General features: G+C 39.5%; 1 protein-coding gene across 1 annotated transcript in view; it reads left to right on the forward strand.

Annotated features, from left to right (window-relative positions):
- The first annotated feature begins 48 nt into the window (after positions 1 to 48).
- LOC102293598 (ras-related protein Rab-26) overlaps positions 49 to 21,302 on the forward strand; it is a 56,183-nt gene continuing 34,929 nt past the window's right edge. The window contains exons 1-2 of the mRNA XM_005936196.3: positions 49 to 649; positions 2,334 to 2,444. Of these exons, the coding sequence (XP_005936258.1) occupies positions 464 to 649; positions 2,334 to 2,444 (297 nt within the window). The 5' untranslated portion in view covers positions 49 to 463. The remainder of the gene's footprint in view (positions 650 to 2,333; positions 2,445 to 21,302) is intronic.

The following is a 21,302-nucleotide window of genomic DNA, read 5'->3' on the forward strand; positions in this document are numbered from 1 at the left end:
TTGTTGTTCCTTCTCTTCTTTTTCAGGACCACGGAGAGCGCCCCTGACCCCGTCGATTGGAGGTTATGCGTTTGGAAGTCACGTGATTGTGTTTAAACCTGAAAATCCCCCCTCCTCTCTAAATCGACTTCAGCTCTGCCCCCTTCGGCTTTGCCGTTACTACGCGCAGTGCTGAAGCTGCTGTCCTGGAAAGAGCAACCTATCAAGAGCAGGAAGCGGCAGATCAACAACGGAAGCGACAGCGATTTGCGACAAATTCACTCCTACTTTGAGTGGAAAGGTGTCGAGGAACATGCGTTTAACGCACAGGTGAAAAAAAAAATCACCTGATTTAACTTCTTCGCTGCTCCAACTTTTCGGCCCTACCTTGCGCAGATTCCGGTTAGATTTGCTTTTTGTTTGTTTGTGTCTGTTGAGAATAGTTTTTTTTTAAAGAAACAAACAAACTATAAAATCTTGAGACATGTCTCGCAAGAAGGCAGTCAAAGGCAAAGCAGCGACCAGCAGCCCGTCCGCGGGCAGCCCCTCCGGGAAAGGGACCGGGAAATCTGCGAGAGGAAGCCCGGGCATCGTTCAGATGAATGGTGTAGTCCATCCCAGCAGACCGTCCATCAGCAACAGCAGCGAGTTTTATGACATCGCTTTCAAGGTAAAGGTGTCCGCCGATGTTACTCAGTCAACCCAAGTCACGCAAAAGTCGACTGTGTTGGAGGACTTTGCATGAAAACATGAAAGGGTGCGGTGGGGTATAATTTGGGAAACAACACACCCACGAAGGTCAAAAACTAAATATCGAGCAAATGATATGCATGCTTTTGTGTATGTGTGTGTATTTTAGGCACGATAAACCCGATTGTAGTCTACTTTATCCCTGCTGCTGCCGTTGTCCTGCCCAGCTTTCATTGTCTTCCGTTTTACCACCACCTTTATCATTTAAACAGCAGCGAACCCGCGACAGCAGCTGTGTCAATAAACAATCGATAACCCGGAGAAGGGGCGCATCGCACTACAACAGCCAACCAACAAATCATTTGCTCCTTCCGTGCAACCGGTTAATAGCAGGTTTTCCTCAGAAGCAGGATGAGTTGTTGGTGTACACAACCTAATGTGAGGGTACTGGGTGTGAGCTGCCACTTCACCTCAACACAAACACAGATTTACACCCACATATTCCCTGTGTGTACTCCCAGCCTAGCTTCAAGGGGCCCTTGCCACCTACTCCGTGTTTTTGAAGCAGCTGTTTGATGTGAGAGGAGAGATGGCTTTGTGTTGCTTTTTTTCCATTTGAAAGAATGGATTGTTCCATGTAAGCCACTTAAATGAAGGGCTTCTACTTCCATGTTTTCAAAAGGTTGGATTAACCTGTTTCAGTTTGGGCTCAGATTTCTACTGGTGAAAATCTCTACTGCCTGGCTTTTCTTCAGTAGCATCATATGCTGCCACACTGATTTCCTACAGCTCTGACAAGTGCTTTCGAAATTCTCTCTAATCCTTCTCTTTTGATTTCTTTTGATAATTCAGCACTGGATTATAGTCCAACCTGTAGATTCAAGGTTAGCAGCAGGCTTTTGAGAGATTGCACTGTACCTCTATCTGATCGTGCTCTAAAAAGTGTCATTTGTCGGGCATTTTGCCATGTTCCATGTATTAAGGCTCTCTGTGGTCAATAATCACATTAAATATAAGAGAGACAGAATCCAAGCACCTTCTCCTACACACTCCTTCAAAGGTCTGAATATGGGTGAGGCTTCTGAGGGAGGGGTCATAAAAGAAACAAGATTTTTAAAGATAAAAAGAAGTGGGAGCAACTCCTTTTTTTTTATTCTCCTTCCTGGTTCTTTCGTGTCCTCTCTGCTTCCTCTCTACGGACCCAGGAGGCGCTTTTAATTTCCATACTCCAGGTCCCAAAGTGCCTCAGCTAAACTGATAATAGTAATCACATAAAACCTTTAACCTAATCACAGCTCTGAATAAAAAGAGAAATGTACAGCTCGCTTTTCTGCAATAAAGTTAGCCGCGTACGAATACATCATGCACTTACAGAAAGGCTTTAAGGACATCAACTGGCCGCAGCAAGGAGTCACACATTCATCCACGTACACCTTCTTCCGTGGCCAAGCACCAGAATACCAGGACCGATTTAGCCGAATGATTCAGATGCGGCGATGACAAACAATCAGACGCTGATAGTTAATTAAACAAATGAGCAACAGCTCCCTCCTGTTCATGCTAATTATTTCAGTTATTTCTGGCATTTACTTTTTTTTGGGGGGGGGAGGGGGATCATATCCCTCGCATGCCTCTAACTCACTCCTGCTGGAATACCTGTGCAGGTGATGCTGGTTGGAGATTCTGGTGTGGGGAAAACCTGTCTTCTGGTCCGATTCAAAGACGGAGCTTTCCTGGCCGGCAGCTTCATCTCCACTGTGGGCATCGACTTTAGGGTGAGTTTAAATCACGAGAGCCAAACAAAAACAAACATAAACCAATTCCCTGCACACATGCACTTTCATACACACTTTCAGATTGTGTTGTTTCTAAATGGGGCCATATTCTAATGGGATTTTCTTTTTAAAGCTATTTAGTCACTTTACATGTCCCAGAACTCTGACTATCTCCTGTGTGAGATGTCTCACGAGATAAGATATTGATTTCTTAAATTAGTTCGACATGCTTTAGTTTTTTAGTCTCCCTGGGCAATCACAGTGCCTATCATGTGCCAGTTTCATGGTCCCGCATGGGCAACTATAGAGAAATTTATCCATGTCTTCATTTGATCACATTCAGGTGTCTATGCATGTGACAGAAACAGGTGTTCACTTAGGTGATACTGAGAATCATATTTGCAAAAATGTGCTACTTTTAATCATTAAGTCATAAAATGCGTTGTTCAGTTTGATGCACATAGATTAAAATAAAAGTAGAAACAGCTATATCTTTTTGCTGTATATTCCTTTTCTTGATAGAATCAGGCAGATACAGTTGTGGTCAGTTTACATACACTTGTTATCAGAATGATTGTTGTAATAATTTTGGGTGCTTTTAAAAGATTTGATCTGTTCTTTTTCCAGGATGCAATAATTATGCAGCACACATCTTTAATTACTTTTTTAAAAAACAAGAATTGGGTGTGCAGTTTGAAATTTTGGGGGGGATTTTCTCTTCTCCACACACATTTTAAAGTATACATACAGGCTTAAATACACACACTTACTAATTGATGCTGAAGGCAATAAAACATTTTTTAACTTGACAAGGCCAAGGCTTATTAACATCATCGTGATCATGATTGACTGCAACTGGTAGGTTCTCTTTGCCAGCATAAAAGGATTTGTTTGACAGAATTTATTGGACTGATGTACTCAGAACAATGGGAAAGTCCAAGCAACTCAGTGAGAAGCTAAGAAGGAGAATTCTAGCTTTACTTTTGGTCACAATGACGAGATGTATGTTTAAAAGATGATAAAAGTGAGGCTTTCGCCAGCTGTCAAGCAAGGTGGTGGCACTGGATCATTGCACAACGAAAAAAGAGAACTACCTCCAAATTCTTCAATTTCACTTCAAATCAACAGCTAGACAATTGAAACTTGAGACGATCAATAAGATTATTGAATGGCCATCCTAAAGCTCTGACCTCAACCCTACAGAAACTGAATTTGTGGACTACGCTAAAAATCCAGGACTGTGATGAGAAACCAATTGATTGAAATTGCCTCTACCATTTCTGTCAAGAAGAACATTCATGCCCATGATGAGTGACTGCAAATCAGTTCAAACTCCACATGCAACCGAGAATAACGTAAAAATAAATCTTTACATGTTCATGCTGAGATATTTTTTGCTTGTTTTTGACTAATTAGATTCACTGGCGATAGTTCAGCAATATGGCTGGGTACAAAAAGCTGTTGTAGGAAAGTTTGGTAAGGTTGTGTTAAATGTACCCCAAAGCACTTTACACATCCAGTCATCCACCCATTCACACACTGGTGATGGCAAGCTACATTGTAGCCACAGTCACCCTGGGACGCACTGACAGAGGCAAGGCTGCCGGACACTGGCGCCACCGGGCCCTCTGACCACCACCAGTAGGCAATGGGTGAAGCGTCTTGCCCAAGGACACAACGACTGAAACTGTCCAAGCCGGGGCTCGAACCGGCAACCTTCCGATTACAAGGCGAACTCCCAACTCTTGAGCCACGATCACCCCAGTTTAAAGAGTAAACTGAAATTTGTCGGAGAATTGAGATGTGATTAATGTGACTGCAAGTCATCACTACATCTACAAATTCTTTACCATAGAAAGACAAAAATTTATATACTGTAAGCACTTTCCCCAGAAAGTAGTGTCATCAATACTATACTACTGTAAGCACTTTTTTATTATAAGCATGTGCACACACTGCTAATCTACTTGTAGCAGCTGTGTTGCTTTCAGTCTGTATTATGTGTTTAATCTCTTCATATTTCTCTAAAATTAAAGCTTTTTTAGTTTTAGCTTGCTTTGTAAAATCACCGACATGATTTAAATGCAATTCTGTTTATGTCACAGGTTGCACAGCTTCCCAACTTTTTGGGGGGAACAGGGTTATAATATTACATAAATGTACAGCAGTCTAGTAATTTATGTTTGTGTGTGTCTGTGTGTCCCTGTGTGTGGTAAACTAAATATCCAACCATTGTATAGTCCCGTGTGGGCTGGACGAGTTTGTGGGTGGGTGAGCGGTTGAATTATTTACTTATGCAATGTCTCTTATGACACTTATAGCACCGTAATGCTGATGCACATTTAGGCCTCTCCAAGTACAGAGGAGGCCTCTGTCTGCTACATTTAATGCTAATGGAGGAAAAAGAACCGGACGCATAAAGTTTAGCACTTACTCAGCTCTTTTGCCTTATTGACTTATTATTTAATCGCAGTGTAGCACAGAGCTGTATTACGTGAATAATGATCTCTCGTCAAAGCTCCCTTTGTCTTCTACATGGTTTCGCATTAAGCAGTTCAGTTCTTGAAACAGATCGCCCAGGACTCACGAGGATCGTCTGCAGTTCTATTTCTCTTATTATATTTTGTTGGGGTTTTTAAAAATTTACATTTAAAACAGATCACCGAATGATTATAATTACATAATCTCTTAAAACTGGACACGGATATCTATGTAAACATGAATGTGAACTTGTTTAAACAGTGACAACAGTGAGCGGCTTATCTGTTTGTTTTTAAGAGAAAGACCAGGGCTTTGTTGAGTTGGAGGGAAAACTTGAAGGTCTGTGGTGTTTGTCTTCCCATGGAGAATACACAGAGAAAGGAAGAAGGATGGGGAGTGATTCTTATTTTTAGGACAGACAGTTTTGATCCCCTTTAGTTGGTGGGAAAGAGAGGCAATTTGCTTCGTATGGGGATTTGATCCAGTTCTCACTTCAAAGCTCTCCAGCAAGACGCAATGTTTTCCTTTCCCCTCTTGTTTATTGCATTCTCATCTCATTTAAACCTCAACATGTTCTCGGGATTAGAGTTGCACTAGTACACAGTTTGGCTTAAGATACAGTGAGTGTGAATGCAAAATGTGCTGCATCTCTGCATTTGTGTTTCGCTTCAAAAATCCATGCAGGATGCTTATAAAGGATTAAATTACAGATAAGAGTGGAAGGTTAGACCGTACCTTGCTTACTGTCATAACACAAATGGGAAGCAGACATAGCTCTCTATTCCACACTCATGGCGATGATATGATATCAACCCTACCAGGTTAATAGGGTGAATTCAAGTCTCTAGCTGCCTAATGAATCACACCAAGAAATGTTTGTGTCGCAGATTTATCACTGGATCCAGAAATGCGTAATTCTGTCTTTCAAATGCGTTTCTACTTTCACATCACTGTTTTGCACATGTAAAAGTTTTTAGGAACTAAAATTTTAACCAGAGAAGTTCAGTTTTCAGGGTAATGAACTGTGTCTCTTGTTATAGTTCAATTGAAATTGAAAATTTGCATAAAAGTAGGACAAGTGATCATCTTCAGAGTCAGTGCGTTGACAGTTAATACAAGTGCTAATGGATCGGGACTTTGCAGGTATTAGTGTGTGTAAATGACTTGTTACCCAAGCAAAAATAAATTATGACAGATATTAAATGATTGTTTTCAGAAATCACACGAAATAAATTTTGATATTTTACTTTCATACACTGTGTTGCTAAAAGTTTTTGTCTACTGTCTGATGTCAGCCCACCCTTTGCTGAAACAGCTTCAACTCTTCTGGGAAGTCTTCTATCAGGTTGTGGTTAGGACTAAACTGTAAAGGCCACTCAAGTTCTTTCAAACTAAACTCATTCACTCATTTCTTTATGGACCTTGCTTTGTGCACTGGTGCGAAGTCATGTTGGAACAGGAAGAGCTCATCCCCGAACTGTTAGCACAAAGTTGGGAGCATGAAATTTTCCAAAATGTCGTGGTATGCTGAAGCATAGGAGTTCCTTTCACTTGAACTAAGAAGCTAAGATGAACTCCTGAAACACGGCCGCACCACAATCCCCCCTGCATCAATCTTTACATTTGGCACAATGCAGTGAGACAGCACAGTTCTCCTGGCAACCTCCAAACTCAGACTCGTCCATCAGATGGCCAGACAGAGACGCGTTATTCGCCACTTCAGAGAATACGTCTCCGCTGCTCTAGAGTCCAGTGCCGACATGCTTTCTAGCACTGCATCTGACATTTTGCAGTGTATTTTATGACGTAAGGTTTGGACACAGCTGCTCAGCCATAGAAACCCTTTCCATGAAGCTCTCTACACACTGTTCTTGAGCTAACCTGGAGGTCACATGACGTTTGGAGGTCTGTAATGATTGACTCTGCGCATCAGCATCCCCTGACCCCCGCTCTACCACTTCCTCACTGAGTTGCTATTGTTTCCTATCGATTCCACTTTGTTACAATGCCACTAACAGTTGACTGTGGAATATTTATAAATTTCTCAATGAGAAATTTCACGATTGGACTTGTTACACAATGGCTTTCTAACACAGTACCGCTGAGTGACACATTCTTTCACAAATGTTTGTAGAACCAGTGTGCATGCCTAGGTGCTTGTTTTTATACACCTGTGGCCACGGAAGTTACTAGAATGACTGGAATGAGTGAGTGACAGCTTTTACAATATAGTGTATGTTTGTGATTTACACATTTGCCTAACAAGCAAATGATTCCTGGTTTGATCCTGTGAGAAATTTTGGTGTCGCATCAGAAAGGGCATTTGACATTAAAATCTGCCAAATTAAACAGTCTACCTAACAAGAGGCAAAGCAACTAAGGAAAAAAATCACAGCATAATGACTGGAATATTATTACAAAAAGTCAAAACAATGGACAAACAAAAAAACAGCAAGGTTTTTGTTTCAAATTCTTCTGGAGACGTCTCATCTTTTTCAACTCTCTTATCAATCTCCCTCTGCGCCATCTGTGAAAATCTACTGTCCTGCATTGTTATATCGCTGAAAAGCATGTGAAGCTCCTCTTGGTTGTGACTTGAGCCCAACTAGAATGGCCATGTGCATGTAATATGCTAATATTAGGAGGTGCACAACACCAAAGTGCAGAAGAAAGCATGCACTGTGCACAAGGATAACAGAAGTGAGCATAAACTACCTGTATTAGTATTAAGTCCATCAATCTATCACCAAACAGTATTTAGCATGTCAGCCTGTACGTCTCTGTCCGTTGCAATGAGATTTTCATGCACTGAGAAACCAATATCAACTTTAATTGTTCACATCCATCATACATTAAGTTTTCCTTCATTTTCCTGTCACTTCCCTCACTGGCATCCCGTTTGGCATTTCATGCATATTCTTGCTAAAAAATAATGTTTTGTTTATCCTTTTAAATGCTGGAGCCTGAAGGGATGCATTTTTTTCAGGTTTAACTCAATCCCACAGTTCCAAATAGCAACAGGGAATTTATCTGAATTTAATTCAGTTTTATTTTTATAATGCCAATTTACAACAACAGTTGCCTCAAGGAGCTTTATATTGCAAGGTAAAATCCCTACAATATTAGAGAGAGATCCCCAACATTCAGATAATCCACTATGAGCAAGGACTTGGCAACTGTGGGAAAGAAAAACTCTTTTAACCGGAAGAGCCCACTGCCTTATCGGGCTCAAGAATGGGCAACCATCTGCTGCGACCAGCTGGGGGATAAGTGGAAATTATAAAAGCTAGAGAAAGAAAACAAAAGTTAACAAAATGTATTTATAGCTTAGATAAGAAATGTTGTCTGAATGAAGAAACAAAGGGAAATGATGCCAGAGAGAAAAAGAAACACAAAATGCTCAAAAAGAAGCCATTACTCCAACAAACCTTCCTTATATGCCTGTACTTGGAAAAACAACCTTTCCTGCTGCTTCTTTTTTACAATGTATTTCATTTAAGGACAACAGAGAGAAGGAATACTTCAGTCCTTCATTTGACAGAGTGGTTGAGAGAAGAGCATCACTTCTCACCTCTAGTAAGAGACAAGGGAGCTGCTCTCAGCTGTCAGTTATGTCTGCTGCACCCAAAGTGATAGATCTCTTATGCAACCACAGATTTCGCCTCGGCTGGGCAGTAGTTTCATTTTTCAGCATGTATTTCTATAGTAGTGAAATGAGATATGAAGTTTATATGGATATAGTTTAATGTTGTATTACCTAACCTGTTCTTCTGTAACTGTGTGCTTGTGTTTCTGTCCTCCCTCACATTCTCCGAACAGCCAGAGCCCAGTTGAAGAATTCATTATTATCTCAATATTTAAAGCTATATGTTGACTCAGTGTTACAGTAATATGTGTGGGAAGAACACAGGTTCAGCGGCCATTGTTTGGACTATGTTTCTCTTATCCCCTTGCACTTACGGTGCTAGAATTAGACAAAAAGGGTTAAACATACTGAGCGGAAACACCTGATCAGTGAAATTGTCATTTTTAAGAAAATGTCTTAAAAAAATATGTCATAATAACTCCTGACTAACGTTTTCTCATTCAATGGGCTTAAAATTAATGTTTCTTTTTCAGTTTGTGGTGATCTGCAAATTGTGCTTTACAGTGTATGTGAATTTATGAATCATCCTTACCGACTGATATGCATTACCACCCTTGACTTAAGTTCTTTCCCTGCTTCTGTCTGATCTCTGAACAAAATTTCCAGGGGGCTCATCTCGTACTGGCATGTGGGCTAACCAGTATACTGAAAGTTGCCCAGTGAGCTAGGAACAGATCATTTTAACTCTGGGGGTTGGTCATATGGCCTTATGTCACTATATTTCAAAGAAACTTGCAATAATTATATAATTGATGATTTATATTTAAGGCGTCCTTATTGGAGATTGCAACTTGCAGGCATCAGCATCTATAAGTGAGCTGCTGTCACTGATGTCATATTACCTCATTTGAAGTGTGAATCTACTGAGGTGCCAGCAGCTGGAAGATTATAATGCAGTATTAGTGACGCATTATATACAGCTTAATGCTTTAGTTTAATAGTGACAAAGTTAATGTCAAATGTCATTTGGATCCCCCCCTCTCCATCCCCACACACTTGATTGTGACCACAGCTGGCAAATGCTCTAGCGATACTCGATGAGTTATTTGTTGACTTTTGGGGTATCACATCACCAGCTGCTAGCATCCCTTCTTCTTGTGCCTTTGTAGCCTTATTGTAGTTGCTGGTGTGCCTTTTTTCCTTTAAGTAATGAACAGTTGCAAAGAATGTTGCTTTGCTGGAAGTTTTTAAAGTAACCTCCTTTATAGCTAGTAAATTGCCATTGGAGACTGACACCCAGCTCTCGTTCTCAGACATAGCTGGGCTTGGTCATTATTGTGTATGCACGCAGATTTTTGTACAATGCAATACAATACAACTTTATTTATATAGCACATTTGAAACTGAAGGTACACGAAAGTGCTTCACAACAAGGTTAAAACATAAATCAGCTGGTTCTAACATCACATTTTTCTGCTCTGCTGGAGCACTTAAAGCACTTTAAAGAAGCAGTTTTTTCTATGTATGTATGTATTTGGCATGCAGACTGGAGCAGTCAAGGATCAAACCACTAACCTTCCAATTAGTGTATGACCTGCTCTACCTCTTGAGCTACAGCTACCCCATATAATACTGGTATTTTAATTATACCAGTATTATCGTGGACTTTATGATATGGCACAGCCCTAATAAATATCTTTATTTCTGAGGATTAAATCAGTTACAACTGACCACAGACTACAGCCCAGAACAGATGAAATATCACAACACAGTCTCAGTTCTCCAGTGTTCTAGTAGCGCTCTGTCTAGGAGTGGTCTATAAAATGTCCCTGACACATTTAAGAGACATGGATCACATCTTGAATACTAATTAATGTCTTCCTGCTTGTAGTCTGTATTGTACTTAAGACCTTTTATCAGTGCAGTGCAACTCTAGGCAAGATTCATTCATGCTCTTCAGCTACAATGGATGAGTCCATGGTTATCACTGCGTTATGGGATGCACAAATATCGTTGCAGTAGCCCTGTCCTGGTAAACACTTTAATGCTCTTGTCTAGTGGTGTGCGTGTAAGAGAGTCAACCATGTTTTTTTGTGAGTCATAGAAAACCAACCTCTTTCTGAGCTGGATAAAAGAATGAAATGAATAATAGGTTGTGTTTTTGGTGGGGGGGTTAAATAACACACCATGTTACATAATGCATTTACTATACTTCAAAATAACTAAAACACAAAGTACTGTCTTTGCCTTCGTAAAGCTGCTTTCAACCGCTTCCTTATTGACAGGGCGTGGCCGAAGCGGGTGGCTCTGCATGTTTGATTTGGCTGGTGTTTATGGCGGATGCTCAAGGAGGATCTCTCGCTTGTTACACAAATATGTAAACCAGTACACCGTGGAGCCACCTGCCCCTTACTGTACACTAATCATTATTCTTATCTGTAAATGTTCTCTAATATCCTCCTCCACTATCTTTTCCGCTTGCCTACAGACGTCACCTGGCACTTTCTCATTTGTACTAATGAACCTCAGACTCACGTGTGTCAGGATTTTCATACCTCACTGATGACGGAGAAGTATGTAAACATCAAGCTTCCATTTTTAAGTGCAGCAGGCGTGATTTGCACATTCACCAGGGAACAACATTGATTCATATTTCACTTTCCGCTGATGTTATTTGTGGTAGTACTTAATATGTGCAACATATGGGGGTGGGGTCTATGATGCAGGCAAACTGCAGAGACTTCCTACTACTGTTATAAAGACAACTTTTATCTAAGTTAATGTGGATAATGGAGACATTTTTGTAATTGAAGGATTTCTTACAAAAGCTGGTATAGTCATTATCTTACACTGTGTCCATTTACCTTCATTTATCTCATGGGAATTGCCCAGTTAATTTTACTGAATTAGTCATCAGCAGCAATTTATTTATAATTTATCTTTTTTCATCTGTGAACAGAGCAGATGTTGAATAATTCAAAGAAGTCTAGTCTTATTATGAAGGTCGTGCTGAGGATTGTCTGTTAAAGTGTGTGCATTTACGTGACAGTGAAGATGGGTGTGTTCCTCCTGCCAATGCAGAAAGCACAGAGATATGACAGAGGCAGCGGCAGCACAGAGAGCTGAGAGAGAAGGTCAGTGGTGTTACAGAGGATTTGAATCAGCTGTAAATTATGTTGTCATCTTGGCACAGGAACAAAACGTATCAATGAGCATGAATATGTTACATAATGAGGATGAAATGTAATGATTAATAGGGATTAGAATATTTCTCTGTGCTTTAGTCATTTCGTCTGTGAAATGTCAGAAATATCTATATTTTAAAACAGGACCTTGGATGAAATGCACTGAAACCAAGTCGTCGTCGTGTCTTAAAAGCGAGGAGTCTTACCACGATGCAGAGGCCTGAACAGTACATGATTATTTTAAGTTGCTGCCATGGCTCAGACTTGTTTCAGCACATACCATGTCAAAGCAAATATCCTGGTTAGATTTTTTTTTCCCGGCTCAGACTGTGATTGGTAGGTATTCACTGTTACTGAAAGGATTAGTTGCTTCTGGTCGAGTCACTTGGTAATAATAATTTGGCCCTTCCAAAAGTCACTCAGGTCAGCACGCCTGCCTATTTTCCTCACTTCCCATGGGCTGAGAATGATAACGACTGTTCTTTTATGTGGTATTCAGACTTGGAAAAAGCACACATTCTGAAGTAGAAGTACAGCTACTAGAATAAAGAAATACTCCAGTAAAAGTTGATAAAAATAATAATAGTAGATGGGATACAAACTTTAGTCATTTTTTAATTCTGATAGTTGTAAACGAAAAACAGAAATGTGTTTTAGAAAAACATCTATAAAACAAAAAAATGGCATAAATATTGATTAGGCAAATCTGAGATGGTCTCAGGGACAATCCAGCACATACTGTAACAGCAGTGTGTACAATGCAAGCAGGCAGGGCATAACCAAGTGGCCAGCATAGTGTACAGGAACATCTATGATAAGTATGGCCAGGAAGCCCCATGGTCAAAATGGGATAATAGGGTGGTTGAGAATAACGAGTTAAGACACCAGACATAGTAGTGGTGGACAAGCAGAGGAAGAAGACTGTAGTAGCAGAGGTAGTTACACGAAGTAATAGCAACAAGAGGAAGAAGGAACAAAAGATACTCGAGAAACCCGAGAAGGGAGCCAGAAAAGATGTGGACGGTAAAAGCAATAGTGCTACCCTTGATAATCAGAGTACTTGGAGTAGTGACCCCCAAAATGGGTAAGTCGCTCAAGCAGATTCCAGGAATGACATCTCTGCCCAGAAAAGTGCAGCCCTATCAACATCAAAGATACTGTGCAGGACCCTCAAGCTTGAAGGATAAAGACCACCCACAGGGCGAGTGGGAAATTTTTATATATTTTATATATAGCTATAACAGAACCGAAAGGGAATTTACAATGGAAAATCCCACAGTATCAAAGCCTGAAGGCGGCTCATCAGATCATAAAGTGTGACCACAAGCATGTTAATTGTTTTTTCACCACTGATAGAGCCATGCACCATGAATTTGTCCCCCACAGTCAGACTGTCAATGCAGAGTTGTAGAACGTCCTGAGGCATGTGAAGAACATTTGCCACAAATGACCTGAGATGTGATGTGTGCCCATGTATGCACCCACTCACTGTTTTGAGCAGTGATCGCAGTGCATAAGATATCAGGTCCTAAAACACATGCTCAGTGCAGCTTTACTACAAAGATGCTGAATGCTTAAAGCGTTTTTTGTTTTGGTTTTTTTTTAACCAGTTCCCTTTTGATTTAAAGTCATTACATGTCATTGTGACCTTTCTGAATGGAACTAGAAGTGTAATAGCTGATTTACTGTCTGACCTCTCACTCCAATAATACTGAGCCAGTCAACACATCTTTATGTGGTTGTCTTCGGTAGTTTGCAGTTGCACTGGAAGGCATATTTTAATCTGTGGTCAGTTGTTTTGCAGCTTTATAGGTAAATGGGACATACTTAACAGTCAGTTTATCAATCTTAAATTGACATTTTAGTGTGATTATCAGGCAGCGTTATCTTTCCAAGTAGATAATTGTGTTACGGACACACACATATGTACGCAAAATGTACAACAGCAACCTGATAACGATGCTCAACAGATGTGACGACTGTTAAGGAACCAGGGGAGATAAACGCAGGCAGCAGACTGTGTGTCTTACATCAGTGTTTGCACATACACTGCAGGTGGGCTGTTCTAAAGCAACATTTTTTATAAAAATAGGCTGCAAAGAAAAAAAACGCGTAATATTTTTAGCAAGCTTTAAAAAATGCAAGTGAGATAATAAGGAAAACATTTCTTCAACATTAATCAACATTAGTTCATCTGAAACAGTTTCTTATGACTTCATTAATTGACCTTTTTTCTTTTTCTATTGAATGTGTGAATTTGTCACATTGTAAAATGACACGTTAAGTAACTGCAGAAAGTACATTTTCTTTACTTTTCTTTATATTTTCAAATCTGTTCTATTTTATCCTTCAACTCCACTAAGTTTGAGGATTTAGTATAGCATTTTTAAATATAGCTAATAGTAAATTTTACAGATTCGGATAATAAAAAGTATAATAGATGGGATGTGTGGCATCAGCACCAATGCAAATGGTCTGTTTTGAGCAAATAGAGTGCTGACCATGAAGCAATGTTGTTGACTCACCAGTCATTGAATGTTCTTACCCTGATGCAGGGCTATCACAGAGAGACGGACAACCATGGGCAATTTAGATTCACTGGTTAAACTGAAACCAGATCCATTAATATTATAATTAAAAGTAATATATATGATTATTTAAGAACTTCTCAACAAAAATAATTACATCCCTCTGAACACACAACTTTCACATGAATCAACAGACACATTCATGCTCATGGTGTGAGCCACAGTCCTTAACACCAGTGAGTCATGAGCCAGACCATCTCAGCAAAGGCACTCTGAAATAGACTAAATAAGTACAAGTATAATATGAATCATTTTACTTTAATGCTGGATGTGTATGTGTGCGTGTATTTACCCATTACTGACTGCAGGTTGCCTTTGACTTCTGTCGTCAGTGTACACACTTCATAGCTGCTGATTGTTGACCTTACTGAGTGCATTATTATGCACTGCATTTTAAGTAATGGCTAAAAACTGTTTTATGCAAAGTAAGATGAGGTCATCATCTTTAGATGGCGTTGGGATGGTGACTCATGCAACAAGTGGATGTTAGTCATCACATCATTACAGCAACTCAGTTGGTCCTCAGGAGAAGTAATAACATATTTTTTGATAATTTTGCTCCAGTGATGTGAAATACCCCTACTTTCTGTTCTGTTGTGCTTTTGCTGTTGTTTTTCTGGGGGGAAAATACACGTAATTGTTTGCAACTCCTGAATGCATTACACATCTTTACTTGTAATATTTAAGTTCTTTAGATGATTCAAACCTTTTCTAAACTTCTGCTTCTGCTGTTTTCTCAAGTGGTCAGAATTTTGTATAAAATGTAAGAGTCTATTGAAAGAAAGCAATGAAAAGATGAAAGCAAGACAGCAGGGAGAGACGCATCTTTGGCATGTGAGAGGCTGATAACGGACCCATCATAAAAATCAAGCTGTGGCTTGATGATTGCATCTTCTTTTCTGAAAGCTTCCGCTTCTCTTTGATGTATCACCTGTCAGTGTGCATGTCACTGACAGTGCATTGCCTCTCTGATAATGGTCTCTTTGCATCTGTCTGTCAGTAGTTTCCAGCATCTATACTTTTTTATTATTTATTTTTTGGTAGTTTGTGTCAAGATGCCTGAGTGATTTCTCCATTATCCACTCTCCCGCCTGCCAGTTTATCTGCCCGCCTGCCTTTTCTGAGTAGGTGGAATTAAAGTGCCAAGCATAGTCATGCACTGCAAATGGCAGTAATGTTTTTGTTTTTTTTTCTGCTTTAAAAATAATTTGAATCAAGATGAACTGGGCCCTAAAATGCATATTTGGACACATTAAAAACGAGAACTAAAACAGAGAACCAATATGCATGAATCTTTATAAGTAAAATTTTGTGCAACTGTTGGCAAAATGTTACCAAAGTTAACTGAGAAGAAGGTTAAGGTTAGTGGAATTCCTTATGTTCCTTATGTTTTGCATACTTGTAGAGAAGTAAGCAAAGGGCGAAGATCAAAGATTTGGGCACTACAAGAGATTTGATGGCTCAGAAGAGTTTTATAAAGATCACTAACTTAAATTAGAGCTTAGACGACATTTGAGGAGTCACTCTGCAGTCGTGGGTTCCTCTACAAAGCTGCGTAGCATTCGAAATGTATTTGCTGTAACTGACACCCACAAAGCTGGAGAAGACAATTATACAACAAGGAGGTGTTTTTTAGCAGTCATAGTGAATCTTAAAAGTGACTGTTATTAGAAATATTGGAGCTCTGGTGCACTGGGCAGCAACACCTGCACATAGAAGAAAAGCTCAATAACAGGAGTTTGCAAATAAATATCTAAATGAGCCTGAAGCTTTTCCTGTATTCAGAAGTTAAAACTGAATTTTCCATCATCATGAGATAACATATGTTTGAATATAAAAAGGAAGAAAGCTACACCCCATGGGGGGAATTGATCATTTGTTGTTTGTGTTGCAGCCATTGACGTGAGGTACATTTCACCAACATCTTCTGGAAGCAAATATCACACTGTCTGTATTTTAAAGGTTCTGCTTTTGCAATGGTTTTCACAATCCTGGGACCTAAACGCCATCAAAAAAATCTGCTGCCAGACATTAGAAGAGTAATACATATGAGAGGCGCCCAAGAATCTAACAGAAGTGCAATGCTTTTGCAGGAAAAGTAGGAAAAAAAATCCCCCAAACAAAACTAGAAGTGAAATACTTCTAAATGCTACAAAAAGATTCTCCACGCTGTGATTTTTGCAGAAGATAGCGCTACTGAGATCTACAAAACTTTTCCTTTTAGGCTTTTTCCCATTTTTTTATTTTTGAAACTGTAAAAGACAGAGAGAAAAGTGTTTTGCTCAAAAAGAGCTTTTTTGGAAATCGACTCATTATTCGCACCCTGGGTTGTGACTGTAAATGCGCATGAAAATACCTCTTTGCTTGCGTGTCACAGTTTATGTTTTAGGGCTAAGATATTTAGCTGTGTTTTATATGAGTCCCAGTCCCCGCTAAATGAAAAGTATTGGGCGAGGGTTCACACCTGCCTGGAGATGTTTGTAATTAATGGCAAGCAGCTTTGCCACCTGCTGCCCTAATGTCACTCCGATCTAGAGAAGCGAGCCCTGAGGAGCACGATGAATATTTAATGATGACATGAAAGAGGTGGGGGGTGAATTGTTTGACTGTGGAAGCATCAGTCAACAAGCTATGAGAGACAGAGATTGTTAAGCAAGATAAAGCAAAGGAAGATGGTCATTTTGTTCTATGTCTGTCTGTCTCATTTTTGTGAGTGTGATATTTGTCAAATCTCAAACACCTTGAGGGACTTTCTTGTGGTTTAGTTGAACTCCAGAATGAACTTGTCAGAATTTGTTGTGGTGTCATGTGAAGGTCACGGTGACCTAACAAAACACATTTTTGATCTGCTTTGCAATTCAACGACAGGGGAATTATTATTTGTGTCATCCCAGCATGTGAAAATACCAAGAGACCAAGAGATAACCCTGACAGGGGACATGTGTTCAAGTCTGTGTAGATTTGGTGTATTTTTGTATTTTGTTCCATACTGAACTACGTTTTGTTTTTGATGATTTGGTTCATGCAACCAAATCAAGGAGCAACATGGGGAAATCAATATCATTAATAGCAAAGTAGTGATATCACAAATCTAAAATTTTTCACAAAAAATTGTTCTTGTTTTGCCTGAGCAATATAAGCTAAAGATGATGCATCAAGGGCAAAGTATGACTTTTTTTTATTTTATTTTTTTAAATTGGAAAAATCCTTCTCTTATAAGAGTCCTAGATATGAAATCCTGAGGCTTTACACTTCTTGGAATGCAAATCTAAAAAGTTAGCCAGGGAAAAAAAGTGCCTTAAGTTGATCTACTGGGACTACATGCCTCCATGTCGTGCATTTTAACCAGTGCTGTACTGACAAAATTGGAATTTATTCTTTGCCAGATAGATCCCAGGCTCTTTCCTTGATGTATTTTTGTTTTGTTCACCTGTGATTTTCCTCAGCACATTGAAGAAGCATACTTAATGGCAGCAGTAATAACAGTTTGCTGCATTTTGCAGGTTTTCATCTGAAATGCCCCCGAGGCCTTCTGCTCTTTCAATTAGTCTCAGTCTCGAACTTCGTCTGGTCACCCAAGTGGAAAAGTCAATAACAGCAAAGGTTCCCGTTAACCCACTGAATATATACAGTCACAGGTGCTTTAACGGGTGGACTTTTTCAATCAAAGTCATGCACAAAAATGTACTTCTTATTTTCAGTCATCTCATGTTACTGCTTCACTGCTTTGCAGACATTTGGAAGCATACAGGTAAAAACATTATTGCCGCAGCAGCTATGGCCTTGCTGTTAATTGTGCAAGGTCAGCAAGTTTAGCCCATCCATGAATGAATCCCATATTGTCTATAAGTTGCACAGTGTTTGTGTGTCTGGTGTAATGTGATTTATTGTGTTTTCTGTGTCTTCAAGAGGTTTTTCATTGCATTTTAATAAAAAGTCCAATATTTTTGAATTGTATCTTGTGGCTTAAAAATGCTGATCAAGCTCTACTCTGAATGTGGAGGAGAAGAAAGGATCTGTGTTCAGTTATGCTTCAATAACATGATATTTATAAAGCATCATTTATTCCCTTAAAAAGTTAAATGTGTGCAGTCAGCCTTAAATAACAGAGCTCTTGCTGTGCCCAATTCACTCACACTCCATTATGATGATTACACTTTACGCTGAGATACTAAGGAGTTACAGATTGGCATAAAGTAAATGTCAACGATGAAAGCTAGCCATGTAAACTTACCACCAGCTCAGTCCCCATTTTGACTTCTGACTTCAGAGCTGCCTTAATTTTCCGTGGAATAGATTCAACAACACGCTCAAAATATTCCTTAGAGAATTTCATTGAGGTACTGTTATGTAATTTACTGATTAGTTATGTGTGTCAAAGAGCGGCTGAGCAGGTGTACCTAATAAAGTGGCTGGTGAGTATGTATCGTCTTTTGGCTAATCCAGTGTGCTGAAATCAAATTTCAATTTGAACGTAATGTTGTGCTACACCGGTTTTAGCTGTATACATCAGTGACTTCTTTGTAGCTTCCACAACACAGATATAACTTCAGATGTGAACTGAAAAAGATGCAGCGATGACATGAAGTCTTCTATTTTACATTTACAAAGAGATAACTGGTTAAATCTTTGCCCTTTTGTAGCGGACAAACTTTTTGGGGGTTGCATGAGGAAAAGTATTCAGTGCAGAATGAGCCACTGTGGTGACCCCCTGTGAAGGAGGAAGAAACCAAAAGTATCTCTTTCTTCTGCTTTCTGTAATAGCAGGACTGGATGTTTTTGTGCAGCATGTGTGAGAACATGCAGCATATCTCTGTCAACATAACTCAGAGAGCTTGACAGCTTGGAGTTGAGTTGACTGTAGAGTCCTGCCTTTCTGTACTGTATGCCTACATGCAGTTTTTAGCTGATTACCCCAGGGATTTTATTTCTGGTGTCTGTTTTGATGGCAGGGGCCCACGTGCACCACATTAAAGAACAGAAAAATATTTGTTTCTGACATTGATGATCTTAACTTGAGTTCCAGTCACCACTGCATTCTACATTGATTTACTCTCTTTTACATATGGGTTGTATCACCTGTCTCATGCGTAACCTTTTTGTAGACATCATGCTCCTGTTAGCAGTCTCATGCTACAGTCATTAATGTTTTATTGGCTCACACTTCAGAAAGCTCCTCATACATTTGTAATTTATGATCCCTGTAAGGTGCTGTTAGTCATTCTGTACTAATGTGTACGTTCTCACTCATGAACCGTTGGGGAAAAGAATACATCCAGCATCTGACTGGTCAAGAGGTTTGCATTTGAAGACGTCCTCTGCTTGGAGGGTGATTGAAGCTGACCTAAAAAGTATAGCAAGCTTCTCAACTTCTCAAGCCTCCTGTGAGCCAATTGTAATTACACAGAGCAGAGCTGTGTCAGGCTGGAAGTTGTAGCTTTAGAAAAGTCTAAAGGATGGTGGAAACTGTGTCTGCCAGAGTGGGATTGACACTCTTTAATCTACAATACCTACATTTTCTGTCCCACAAAATGTGATTCTGTTATATAAGCTGCTCAAATATATTATATTTTATCCAGCTCACTGTGTTATTACATTCTGTTCTGCCTGATTTTTCCTATTAACAAATCCAACATAATTATCAGTGCAATCAAGCCTCAAGAGTAACCACCCAAAATACTCAGCCCAGTGTTATCGTGAGTCTTTTTTTATGGGTCACTAAATATTCATGAACCCTCCAAGCACATTACAGATAGTTTTTAGACACAACAACAACAACAACAACAACAACAACAGGGACGTGGTCCTTTGAGACTGATTCCTATCAGAAAACACTTACAAAGTAGCTTCAAGCTTGAGTTCTCCATGAATATGTATGGCGTTCCTTCTTTGTGACTCTCAGGGAGGTAGATCAACTGAAGACATTAACAAGGACCATATCTATTTCTAAGTGCCCTGCTGGAGGATTAGCAGCATCTAGTCAGGGCTGAATATCTTGGGTTTCTCCTCAGGGATCAGGGAATTAGAAAGTCATCAGCAACTCTCAGAATATCCCAGAGGGGATGATGTTAGGAGGAGGCTTTTCAGCATTGCCACAGCACCAACTGATATAATGCACATTGGCATAGTAGAACAATGAAGGGCATCTTGACCTCCTCTAGCAGACATTAACTCACAGAAAACAGAAATTCAATGTGAAGAAATGCAGTGCTGTGTCCTATGTCTCTTTATATTTTCCTTCCTAGTAGCCCGTCTTTCTTTTCGTTTTTCTTTGGACATTGGCTACTTTTTTAAAAAAATTCTTTGTTAAACCACTAAACACTGACTTATGAATCATTCAAGCATAAAAAAGCACCTAAATTGAAATATTTGCCCCTGTGACCACAGTAACAGTGGTGTTTTAATGCATCTGACACACACACACCATATGGCTATTTCTCTGAGGAAATTAATGAATGCACTCCTAGGCCACTAACTCTCTGCTAAAACCCACACTGTACCTCACAAAGAGAGCCATATGAGTAAAAAAATTAATGATCATGAAAGCTTCAGATACATATACCGGTAGGTAACATAAGGGATGACTTGCATGTTTAAAATAACAGAATTTTTAGTAACAGGAAATAAAAAAAACAGATGGAGTAAGAAGAATTAAAGTAATAAGAAATCATAGAAAGGGTTGGAAGGGAGGCATGATGTAAAGCTAAGTAGGAAATATAAATGAAAGAAAAAGGGATGGAGATGAATAAAAAATGAAGAGAAACATGGAAAAATTTGGAAGGGGGAAAAAGAAAGTAATTAAAGAGAAAATAAGTGAAAGAAGAGTAAAACAAGAGAAAAGTAAAATGTGGAGATGGATGCAAAACTGAAAGGAAATAAAGTAGGGAAAAGGAAACATTGGAAAAAGTAGGAAAAGTTAATTCCTTGGTTCGGTGTGTGTGTGTGTGTGTGTGTGTGTGTGTGTGTGTGTGTGTGTGTGTGTGTGTGTGTGTGTGTGTGTGTGTGTGTGTGTGTGTGT

This window comes from Haplochromis burtoni, unplaced genomic scaffold (genome assembly GCF_018398535.1).
Source record: "Haplochromis burtoni strain Fernald_Lab_line unplaced genomic scaffold, NCSU_Asbu1 Contig_209, whole genome shotgun sequence".
Lineage (NCBI taxonomy): Eukaryota > Metazoa > Chordata > Actinopteri > Cichliformes > Cichlidae > Haplochromis > Haplochromis burtoni.